At 43.6% G+C, this 12,354-nt stretch overlaps 1 protein-coding gene across 1 annotated transcript in view; it reads left to right on the top strand.

Annotated features, from left to right (window-relative positions):
* Positions 1-11,629: 11,629 nt before the first annotated feature.
* Positions 11,630-12,354, top strand: part of LOC122554458 (actin-related protein 2/3 complex subunit 5-like) — a 29,052-nt gene continuing 28,327 nt past the window's right edge. Inside the window, exon 1 of the mRNA XM_043699522.2 lies at positions 11,630-11,854. Within this exon, the coding sequence (XP_043555457.1) occupies positions 11,715-11,854 (140 nt within the window). The 5' untranslated portion in view covers positions 11,630-11,714. The remainder of the gene's footprint in view (positions 11,855-12,354) is intronic.

The raw sequence follows: 12,354 nt of genomic DNA on the forward strand, positions 1-12,354 counted from the left end.
TCCCCTCTAATTTTAAAACCAGATTCTGAACCTTTGATCATTGTTACTGCACAGACATTGATAAGGATTGCCAATAAACAGCACTTGTGGAACTCACCTTCTAATTACACCTGGCTCAACTCATCATTGGCTACTCCCACTGTTGCTGTTTGTCTCATGAAAGATTTCTTACGAATTATTGATCTCCATAGTCTATTCCATGTCTTTCAGCACTGTCAAGAACTTACTTGAGTCAACCAGATGAAACAAACATAGGAAATGTTGGAGGAACTCAGCTAGCAGCATCTGTGGAGAGAAAAATAAAGTTTACATTTTGAATCCAGTGACCATCATCAGAACTACTGAAATGTTTTTTTAAGATCTGCAGAACAAATAGTTCCAGTCCAATCTCTAAACATAACAACTGGTGGAATGAAAACATCAGCACTTGAATGGGTCACAAGAATCTGAAGTTGGTTTTCTGCCTCTATGCAAATATGTTATACGATGCATTTAAGGTTACACTGGCAGATGTTCATTCACTACTTAAGTGAAACCAAATTACACTGATGACTGGGAATGCTCCTGCATGAAGCTTAAGAACAGCGAGAGAAAGAGGGCACGGGAAAAGACAAGAGAGAGGGAGAGAGCCAGAGTGAGAAAGGACAGAGAAACACCCAGAGCTGAAAAGGAGAGAGGGAGAGAGAGAGAGAGAAAGAGATAACCAAAGCAGGAAAGAAGAGAGTGAGAGCCAGGATGGGAAAGGAGAGAGAAAGAGTGAGAGGTGGAACAGACAAAGATAGAGCAGAAGAGAGAGTGTAAAAGAAAGAGAGAAGGAAAGAACACAGGGAGAGCTATATTGGAAAGGAGAGAGCGAGAGAGAGAAATAGAATGACAAAGGAGAAAAAGAAAGATCAAGCACCGGAGTGGGAAAGGAGAGAGAGGGACCCAGAGAAAGAAAGGAGAGAGAGAAAACCACAGCAGAAAAGGAGTCAAGGTGGAGTTGTCAGAATAGGTCAGAGCAGGAAAGTGGAGAGAGAATCCAAGTAGGAAGGAAGAGAAAGATTGAAACCTGTGGATGTATAATTGCATATTTTTCTGTTATATTCAGTGATATATTTTGTTTTGCCAATTATTTTGCCGAAGAATTAACAGTGCTCACATGTATGATACTGCTTTTCAACTTGTACATCAGATTTTCTAGACACCTAATTCCAGCTTTAACATTGGGACTGCATGATAATCTTAAAGTTGTTTCATTTAAACCAGCAATTGTCAGGAACAGAACCAAAATGTTGAATGAAGGAGTGAAGGCACTATGGTTACAGTATTTGAACTGCAGGGATGGTCATCAGAGTGCATTGTTCAAATGAGATTGTAAACTGGGTATTATTTGAACACTCAGATATGCACCTGTAGTTGATACTATCCGTCTTATAGAGTTTAAGCATGTCAGTGGTGCAGTGGTAGTGTGCCTACTCCTGGACCAGGAGGCCCAGGTTCAAGTCCCACCAGCTCCATAGATGAGTAATAACATCTCTGAACAGCTTGAAAGAAAAGCAGTGTTTAAGCTTGCTAATAGCATAATGGTATGGTTCTTACCTCTGAGCCAGGAGACCTGGCTTCAAGTCCCACATACTTCAGAAGTGTGTTGTAACATGTTTGAATAGGTTGATTAGAAAACACCAAACAGAGTTTGAAGGGTTTTTATGGTGCTGGGGTAGTGCTCTTTCTCCTGAACCAGGAGCTGTGGGTTCAAGTTCTACCTCCCCCAGGATATGGAATAACATTTCTGAATGTGTTGATTAGGAAAATATATCAAGCAGAGTTTGAAAGATATATGACCTCACCCTCACCAACTGGAAACTACACTGTGCTTCAGTGCAATTAACTAGAGTCTTATTAAGTACAACTCCTGCAAAGGCCTTCCCTGTGACACAAAGGATTGTGATTCTTCTGTAGTTGCTGCAGTTCCCTCTGACACCTTTATTTTTGTAGTATGGTCATTTTCATCACAACTCTCTCAAGAATGTTGTCCAACAGAGGAGATCATTAAAATGTGACAATAGATGGCACTTCCATGTTTGTGTAGTTCAGCTCGGATTACATTGTTATCAAGAGTCTTAATGTCTGTTGAGCTGTCTACAACCTTTTAAAACTCAAATAATGAGGAATCTTCATCTAACTCATCAAAGACAGGATGTCGAGAGCATCAGGAATAGGTTGTGAGATGTCTGACTTACAGAAGTACAGATCACAGTCTTTAGCCCAATGGAACATCTGTTTACTTCTGTTGATGAGTACCTCAGCATCTATTGATTTCAGGGGCACCTTTTGTAATGGCAGGACCCAGCACCTTCTTGATCCTTCTGTACATAGCTTGTGAATTTCTATTGTCACAGGCAGTTTGGATTTCCTGCTATAAGTTGATTCGGTGTTTATTTCACTCCATTATCTCACTCCATCTTGCATGGGTTTCTTGATCACTTTAAGATAATGCAGTTTCTTTTTAAGCATTCCCTTATGTTGTATATCATGCAGACTTTGCTTTTTGCATTGATAACAGATGTCATTACAGCTGCATAGGTCTCAAACTGGTCCTTGTTGCAGATTTCACATTTACAAAATGCTGCTTCTGCTGCTTCACACATACTTGAACTGAATGACTTCCAAGCTTCATTGATATTGATGCTTCAAGTAATAATGCTTTCTGGTAAGCCTTTAGTGGGTGGCAATCATTCTAGTGACAGTGTAATATGCTGATCTTCATTACAAATTCAAGGGGTGTTTATTCTTCATAGCCTTTGGGTTTGGAACTGAAACTCATGGGGCTGTACTTTCAGTGTGTTGCTATCATGAGACTGATTGATGTCACAGCCTGCACTAAGGTAGCTGCAGGTATGGTGGACACTTGGCAGGCCATACAATCTCATGGTGAGTATGTTAAGATGATGCCAATATCCAAATCCTAGAACCATGATAGTTTGCTGTGAAAGGTTGCCTGAAAGGTTTTGGTGATGCAGACATCATAGAGAGTACAAGGGGCGGCACGGTGGCACAGTGGTTAGCACTGCTGCCTCACAGCACTGGAGACCCGGGTTCAATTCCCGCCTCAGGTGACTGACTGTGTGGAGTTTGCACGTTCTCCCCGTGTCTGCGTGGGTTTCCTCCGGGTGCTCCGGTTTCCTCCCACCGTCACAAAGATGTGCAGGTCAGGTGAATTGGCCATGCTAAATTGCCCATAGTGTTAGGTAAGGGGTAAATGTAGGGGTATGGGTGGGTTGCGCTTCGGCGGGTCGGTGTGGACTTGTTGGGCCGAAGGGCCTGTTTCCATACTGTAATGTAATGTAATCTAATCTAATCTAATCTAAAAAAGCTCAAGAAGATGCCATTTATTACCATTGATCTGGCCCACCCCATGACAACTGGGGCACATCGGCCATGAATCATTGCCTGCCCCAATATGTACAGTGAAGTTATTCAGGAAAAGTAACTTCTCACTATTTGAAATGTTCCCCAGAACATCACCTAGAGAAAATCCTCTTTGTCTGAGGTGCTGACATACAGATTTGGTGTGTGGGTGCACATTGATGTTGGTTGTGCCTCCATCAGATGGTGGTCTTGGGGAGATGTGGTGTTCTGAGGCTGCTACTGGCAACTCAATTGATTGTGTCAGCCAGTTTCCCATTTTAAAACTGACTTCTAGCTCATGGTGATCTTCAGAACCCCTTCAATGTCAGTAGAAAGTTCAATTAGTCTCATGAATGGAGCCTGTATCAGCTAATCTGGTTTCCTAGTAAACTTACAATATTGACATTGTTATGGACCAGGCCAGACCCCCTCAAAACATTTCAAGAAAGTAGCCCTTGCTTTGCTAGTTGTTTTAATCAGGTGTAATTTGGATATACAGCTGGCCCAACCACTTAGTTTCAAACAAAATAGGATTTATTTGCAAGTTTACTGAATGAAACACGAACAAAAGAGAATAGAATATAGAATAACTTAAGCTATCTGAAAACTCAGCATATCATCCCAATGTATTGATGCTGTTTCAAATACTTGCAACAATCCCCATAAACACCACTTTGCAAAGAAAGGAAAAATCAAACATAGGGTCTTACAGGAGAGATGTCAGAGGGAGGATCAGCATGGACCTGCTACTTTGGGTCCAGCAATTTCACAACTCTGCTTGCTAAAACCAAAGCAAACCAGAGAAAGACTGAGCTGGGAAAACTGGCCACTCCCCTTTCATTGTATAAGTGTTTGTTTTAAACTTGAAAGCCTTTTGCCTGAGGCAATATCTGTTAGCTATAATCAAATTGGCTCTAAAACCCTTCAAATCTAGACCTCCCGGAGTCCCTGTGTTTACAACCCCTCTGAAAAAACCCAAAGACAACACAACCTTGTTAAAGGAGCATCATCATCACAACATCAAGCCCAAGTCAATCAGGACAGAATTGCATACACCACTGTGGAATGTGTTTCCATGTTCATGCCAGAGCAGGTAGTCTTCACCATCTAGTTTTCAAGCTGAAAGTTACATCTCTTGGTTTGCTGTAACAAAGAATGGCTTTAACAGGTACAAACTTACCTGGAACCTGACTGCCCTTACCATCGGCTGTTATCCAGAGAAAAGAGGAAAGCCTAAGTTGGGTCCTAGTCGGTTGGATGAGTTGCTGAAAGGTGCAAGATTTAGGGAAACACCATTGACCTAATGGGAATCCAGGCTTGATTTTAGGTGTAGTTTACTCCGTTAGCCATTAACTCTTGACATTGTTGTCGCTGATATTAACAGACTTCTCACAACAGTTCTCACTTCTCCGTGGCACTTCTCATAACAGCTGCAGCCCCCACTTGCCCACCTGTAATGTCTGTCAACTCAACCCAGGTTAATAAAATCCCCCTTGTCAGAGTCCCCATTTCAGTAAATTAAATTACATGAAATTACCTCAATAGCCCATCATTTTAGCAAATTAACACTCTTGGTAAAACCAACAAGCTAATACTGGACCACTTCAGTAAGTACCAGTAATAACTGAAGAGCTGAAGAAGAACAATAATTCTGGACTCAACACATTACAATAACTCTGTTTTTCTCTGCACAGATGCTTCAGACTTGCTAAGCCTCTCCAGCATTCTCTGTGTTTATCTTAAATGCATTATTTGGTGATGCCTCATTCTTATTTTCCCACAAGATAAACAAACCCAGCCCGACAATCCTTTATGATTATGCATACCCACACTTTTGAGATATCAGCCACACAAATCAGGGCTTCCCAATCTATGAGTTGTGAGCTGAAATTCTGGGGTCACATTGCGAGGCAGAAAAGGCTGTTATGGAGATCTGAGTCGAGAGTGTGGTGCTGGAAAAGTACGGCAGGTCAGGCAGCACCTGAGGAGCAGGAGAATCAACGTTTTGAGCATAAGCCCTTCCTCACTTTCTCCCTGTTATGGAGATCTGATTGAATGCTTAAAATTGTGGCCCCTTTAATCATTGAAAATTTTATGTTGTGGGTGTAACCTAAGCAGCCAAACTTTGAGGCCTAAATAATGTATTGACAAATCTTGGGGATAAGTAGGTGTTGTTTAAATGTAAAATGTCTGTGGATGAAACAGTTCCATTTTGTTAATTCCAGGTCTCATGGACTATTACCTGAACGGCAATTCATTGGGAAAGGGGGAGGTGCAATGAGACCTGGGTGTCCTCATACCCCAATCGTTACAAGTAAGCATATAGGTGCAATAGGCGATGAAGAAGACAAATGGTATGTTGCTCCTACAGTGAGAGGGTTTGAATATAGGAGCAGGAATGTCTTGCTGTAAAGTCATGTACAGGGCCTTGGTAATACCTGCAGTATTATGTTCACTTTTCGTCCTGAGGAAGGATGTGCTGGGAGTGCAACAAATGACAGGACTGACTGGAATGACAGGACTGATACATGAAAAGAAACTGGATCAATTAGGAGTATGTTCATGGTTCACAGAAATCGATAAGTTTCTAACAGGTCTTGACACGGTAAATGCAAGAAGAATGCTGCCAATGATCAGGGAGTCCAGAACCTAGGGTCACAGTCTAAGGATATGGGATACACCATTTAGGACTGAGAAGCGGAGAAATTTCTTCACCCAGAGTGCTGAGCCTGTGAAATTCTCTATCACAGAATGTGGTTGAGGGTAAAACATTAAATATTTTCAGGAAGCAATTAGACATAGTTCGTAGGCGAAAGGTATCACAGGGCAAAACAGGAACAGGTTATTGTGGAGAATGATCAGCTAAGACAATGTTGAATGGTTCAAGGAGCCACGTGGTTTACTCCTGTTCCTATTTTCTATGCTTTTATTTCCCCATAGGTCAACACCATATTGCACCATGTCTCTTTCTGGCTTCCACTCACCATCCCTCCAGATCTGGTCTCAGGTTTGTAGTCAGATACCAAAATGGGGTCACAATGTGAAAAAGTTTGAGAAGTAATTGTTGTAAATCTTTACTACCTCAAAATTCTTTTTATAGTACAGGAATGCCACACAGTCTTAACTAACCAAGGTTCTAGCCAGGCAAATTCAGTATAACCTCTCTCATTTTCAATTCCATTTGTCTTGAAATAAAGCTTGTTGCAAGGGTTCTAATTTTTGTGGACTTGCTCCCTTGGAGCGCAGGTTTTAGTGATTGACGTATTTGCATTCTCAGCTCACCCAGCTCCTCTGTTCAACGGACGCTCACACCTTCCAGACAATAAGTGCGCCCCCTTCTTCCTGCCCAAATATACTACATCCTTCACTCTGTCTTCAGATTTGAAGAAGTGACGTACTAGACTTGAAACGCCAACTCTGTTTCTCTGTCCACCATAGATGCTTCCGGACCTTCTGAGTTTCTTCAGCATTCCGTGTTTGTTTCACAATGTCTTATGTCTGAGTAAGAGACATAAGCCTAGGTCAACAATGCAACCAGAGTGTAGTGACACTGCAATTCAGCAATGGTTGGAGAAGAATGCCAGAGAGGGTCTTATGGCATTGTGGTAGTGTCCTCATTTCTGAGCAAGAGGGCTGAGTTCTCACCCTACTTGCCCTGGAGGTGCGCAGATGGGGTGAATAAGAATAAATTTAAAATAACCAGCATAAAGGTTCACATGGTACAGCGGGCCAGGAGATCAGGTACATGTCTCACCTGCTTCCAGAGGTGTGCAACAACATCCCTGAACAGGTTGCTTAGAAAATATCTAAAATACCCACAGTAGCACAGATATGAAATATGAATAAGAAGTTTTAGGAAGGATATTATCAAGTTGGAGAGGGTTCAGATGAGATTTACCAGGATGTTGCTGAGTATGGAAGGTTTGAGTTATAAAGGAAAGGCTGAATAGGCTAGGACTTTTTTCACTGGAGCATAGGAGGTTAAGAGATGACCATATAGAAGTTTATAAAATAATGAGAGGTACAGATAATGGAAGTGGTCTTTTCCCCTGGGATGGGGGATTTTAAGACCAGGGATCACATTTTTTAAGGTGACAGGAGAGAGATTTAAGAAAGACATGAGGCAATTTTTTACACGGAGTGGGTTGCGTTTAGAATGAACTTCCTGAGGAAGTGGGTGGCTGTGGATACAATTACACTGTGTAAAAGACATTTGGATGGATACATGAATATCAATAGTTCAGAGGGATGTGGGCCAGGAGCCGGCATGTGGGACTACTTTAGTTTGGGATTATGTTCAGCATGGACTGGCTGGCCTGAAGGCTGTTTCAGTGCTGTATGATTCATTAGATGACAGCCTTCAGTTGCTGGGAACAGGCACAGGGCTCAGTGTTTACCTAGGCGAAAGTGAGGACTGCAGATGCTGGAGATCAGAGAGAAGATTAGAGTGTTATGAATGCCTTGATTTGACTTTTGACTTTTTGCTGCCCCCACTTAAAGCCATTCTTTGTCAAATGATTCCTTGATTTTATTGAAGTATATAAAATTCTGAGGGGTCTTGACATGATAGAAGTTGAGAAGATATTTCCATTAATAGGGAAATCTCAAAATAGGGACCATAGTTAGAGAATAAGTGGACACTGATTTAAAACTGAGTTAAGAAGGAAGTTTTTCTCTCAGAATTGTGCATGCCTGGAATTCTCTACTGCAACAAGTTGTGGTGGCTGGATTCCTGCAAGTATTTCATGAAGATTTAGATATTTGCGATATTGAGTGCTATGAGGAGCTGACAAGAAAGTGGAGTTGAGCCCTGGGCCAGATCAGCCATGATCATCTAGAGTAGTGCAGCAGACTTGAAAGGGTGAATGGCTAATTTTGCTCCAATTTCTTATATTCATGTCAAGGGCAATCACTCATTTCATTTCTGGAATTTAGCTTTCTTTGTGTGTCTGGAACAAGACTAAAATAAGTCTGGTGCTGTTTGTTTCTCATGGTATACAAATTGAGTTTGAGCATTAATGAGCAGGTTATTGATGCATAAGTGCCAATTAATAATACTGTCAATATCCCCTTACATCAGTTTGATAAGTAAGAGTAAAATGGTACAATACATGGTTGTGGGCTGTGGTTAGAAACAGGAGAGGAGACGTCACACTGCTTGGAATTTTTTAAAGGCCTCCGCAGAGTTCCAGGGAGGTGGAAGAGAGGATTGGCAAAATTATTCTGGGTAGGAAGAAAGGAAAAGGGTGGTCATTATGGGGGACTTTAACTTCCCTAACATTGACTGGAAATGCTATAACTCTGGTATGTCAAATGGATCAGTTTTTGTCCAATGTGTACAGGAGGGTTTCCTGACACAGTATGTCAAAGGGCTGACAAGAAGGGAGGCCACACTGGATCTGGTGCTTGGTAATGAACCAGGCCAGGTATTCGATTTAGTTGTAGGTGAGCACTTTGGAGAGAGTGATCAAAATTCAGTTACATTTAGTTTAGCGATGAAACGGGATAGGTACATGCCACAGGTCAGGAGTTATCAATGAGGCAAGGGCAATTATAATGCGATTAGGCAAGAGTTAGGATGCATAGAACAGGGTAGCAAAATGCAGGGGATGCAGTCAATGGAAATGTGGAGCTGGTTTAAGGAACAGATATTGTGTGTCCTTGATAGATATGTCACTGTCAGGCAGGGAGGAAGTGATAAGGTAAGGGAACCGTGGTTTATTGCAGAAATTGCATCCCTTGTTAAGCAGTAGAAGGAGGCTTATGTGTTGATGAGGCAAGATGGTTCAGATGAGGTGATGGAGAGTTACAGATCAGCTAGGAAGGATTTAAAGAGAGAGTTAAGAAGAGCAAAGAGAGGACACGAGCAGTCTTTAGCAAATAGAATAAAGGAGAACCCTAAAGCTTTCTATAGGTATGTGAGGAATAAAAGGATGACTAGGGTAGATTAGATTAGATTAGATTAGATTAGATTACAGTGTGGAAACAGGCCCTTTGGCCCAACAAGTCCACACCGACCCGCCGAAGCGAAACCCACCCATACCCCTACATTTACCCCTTACCTAACACTACGGACAATTTAGTATGGCCAATTCACCTGACCCTGCACATCTTTGTGATGTGGGAGGAAACCGGAGCACCCGGAGGAAACCCACGCAGACACGGGGAGAACGTGCAAACTCCACACAGTCAGTCGCCTGAGTCGGGAATTGAACCCGGGTCTCTGGCGCTGTGAGGCAGCAGTGCTAACCACTGTGCCACCGTGCCGCCCACAAATAGGGTAGGAATAGGGCCAGTCAAAGACAGAAGTGGGATGTTGAGTGTGGACCCTGTGGGGATCGGAGAAGTGCTAAACGAATATTTGTCATCAGTTTTCACTCAGTAAAAGGAGAATATTGTAGAGGAGAAGACTGAGGTACGAGATATTAGACTAGAAAGGGTTGAGGTTAGTTACGAACAGGTGTTATCAATTCTCGAAGGAGTGAAAGTCGACAAGTCCCCTGGGCCGGATGGGATTTATCCGAGGATTCTCTGGGAAGCTAGGAAGGAGATAGCAGAGCCTTTGGCTTTGATATTTGAGTCATCATTGTCTACAGGTTTAGTACCAGAGGACTGGAGGATTGCAAATGCTGTGCCCTTGTTCAAGAAGGGTAGTAGAGATGACCCAGGTAATTATAGGCAAGTGAGCCTTACTTCTGTTGTAGGAAAGGTTTTGGAAAGGATTATAAGAGATAAGATTTATAATAATCTAGCAAACAAGAATTTGATTTTAGATAGTCAACATGGTTTTGTCAAGGGCAGGTCGTGTCTCACAAATCTCATTGAGTTTTTTGAGAAGGTGACCAAGCACGTAGATGAGGGTAGGGCAGTTGATGTGGTGTACATGGACTTCAGTAAAGCCTTTGATAAGTTTCCACATGGTAGGCTGTTGGAGAAATTGCAGAGGCATGGGATTGAGGGTGATTTAGCAGTTTGGATTAGAAACTAGCTTTCTGAAAGAAGGCAGCGAGTAGTGGTTGATGGAAAATATTCAGCCTGGAGTCCGGTTACTAGTGGTGTATCACAAGGATCTGTTTTGGGACCACTGCTGTTTGTCATTTTTATAAATGACTTAGGCACAGGCATAGGTGGATGGCTTAGTAAATTTGCAGATGACACTAAAGTCAGTTTGGAAGAATGTTACAGGTTGCAGGGGGACTTGGGTAAACTGCAGAATTGGGCTGAGAGGTGGCAAATGGAGTTCAATGCAGCTAAATGTGAGGTGATGCACTTTGGGAAGAATAACAGGAAGGCAGAGAACTGGGTCAATGGAAAGATTCTTGGTCGTGTTGATGTGCAGAGGGATCTTGGAGTCCATGTACATAGATCCCTGAAAGTTGCCACCCAGGTTGATAATGCTGTTAAGAAGGCATACGGTGCGTTCCGGAGCCACAATATCATGCTGCAACTATACAAAACGCTAGTGCAGCCACACTTGGAATATTGTGTTCAGTTCTGATTGCCATATTTCAGGAAGGATGTGGAAGAATTGGAAAAGGTGCAGAGGAGATTTACCAGAATGTTACCTGGTCTGGAGGGAAGGACTTATGAGGAAAGGCTGAGAGACTTGGGTCTGGTCTCATTGGAGAGAAGAAGGCTAAGAGGAGATTTGATAGAGACATACAAGATGATCAGAGGGTAGACAGTGAAAGTCTTTTTCCGAGGATGATTACGTCAGCTTGTACGAGGGGGCACAGCTGCAAATTGATGGGTGATAGACTTAAGACAGATGTCAAAGGCAGGTTCTTTACTCAGAGAGTGGTAAGGATGTGGAATGCCCTACCTGCCAATGTAGTTAACTCAGCCACATTAGGGAGATTTAAACAATCCTTGGATAAGCACATTGGTGATGATGGAATAGTGTAGGGGGATGAACTGAGAATAGTTCACAGGTTGGTGCCTGTTTTGCCCTGTATTGTTCTATGTTCTATGGTGGGTGAAAGCACAGCAGGTCAGGCAGCGGAGGAGCAGGAAATCGACGAGTCGGGCTGGAGTCATCCCTGATGAAGGGCTCCTGTCCAAAACGTCGATTTTCCTGCTCCTCGGATGCTGCCTGACCTGCTGTGCTTTTCCAGCACCACATCTACATCTGGTCTCATTGTTTACCTGGACAGGTCTCGGGTTGACGTGCGCGCACACGGGGGTGCACGCGCTTAGGGGAGGTGCGCAGGCGCGGCTCGGGTCTCCCTCCCCCTAGACCGCCCCGTGCGGAAGCGGCGGCCTCGAGCTCACTGAGTGACGGTTGGAAGCTGCTCTCTTGTGTCTGTCCCCGTCGGTCAGGCGACATGTCCAAGAACACCAGCACCGACAAGTTCCGCCGGGTTAATGTCGATGACTACGACGAGAACAATTACGTGGACGAGGAGGACGGAGGCGAGAACCAGCTGGGACCTGACGAAGCCGAAGTGGACGCTTCCATCAGGCAATATCCTTCCTGAGTCCGGGCCGCGGGCGGGGATGAGGGGGGAAGCGGCGGTACCGGGGCTCCAGGCCCCAGCTGCAGTTCAGGAAGAAGCGGTACCTGAGGATATACTCCAGGAGGGAGTGGTACCGACACTGTGTACTCCGGGTGGCTCGCTTTCTCACCGACTCTGAACCGCTCATTCACTCAGTAGGAAGTCTCTCTCTCTCTGACGGCTGCACCCGCTGCATTTTCTTGTGTTCTGGGCGTGGTTCTTTTTAACTTCCATTGCAATAGTTTAAACACCGTCCGAATGCTACTTTATTCGCACCTCTGCAGTTAATACGATCGTTTCGTTTATTTCTGAAATGTTTCGTTTCAGTCGCGAGAATTAGGTGCAAGGATCTCTTGTATTTGCACAGAGTCAGTTATCACATTCCAGGGTGGGACACATGCAGAGAGATTGCCCACTCAGCGAAGGACCTGACTTAAGATCCAGCCCCGGAGTAGGGCGGGATGCCAGA

This window comes from Chiloscyllium plagiosum, unplaced genomic scaffold (genome assembly GCF_037043375.1).
Source record: "Chiloscyllium plagiosum isolate Xiang-an unplaced genomic scaffold, Cpla_swu_hap1 HiC_scaffold_9, whole genome shotgun sequence".
Classification (NCBI taxonomy): Eukaryota; Metazoa; Chordata; class Chondrichthyes; order Orectolobiformes; family Hemiscylliidae; genus Chiloscyllium; species Chiloscyllium plagiosum.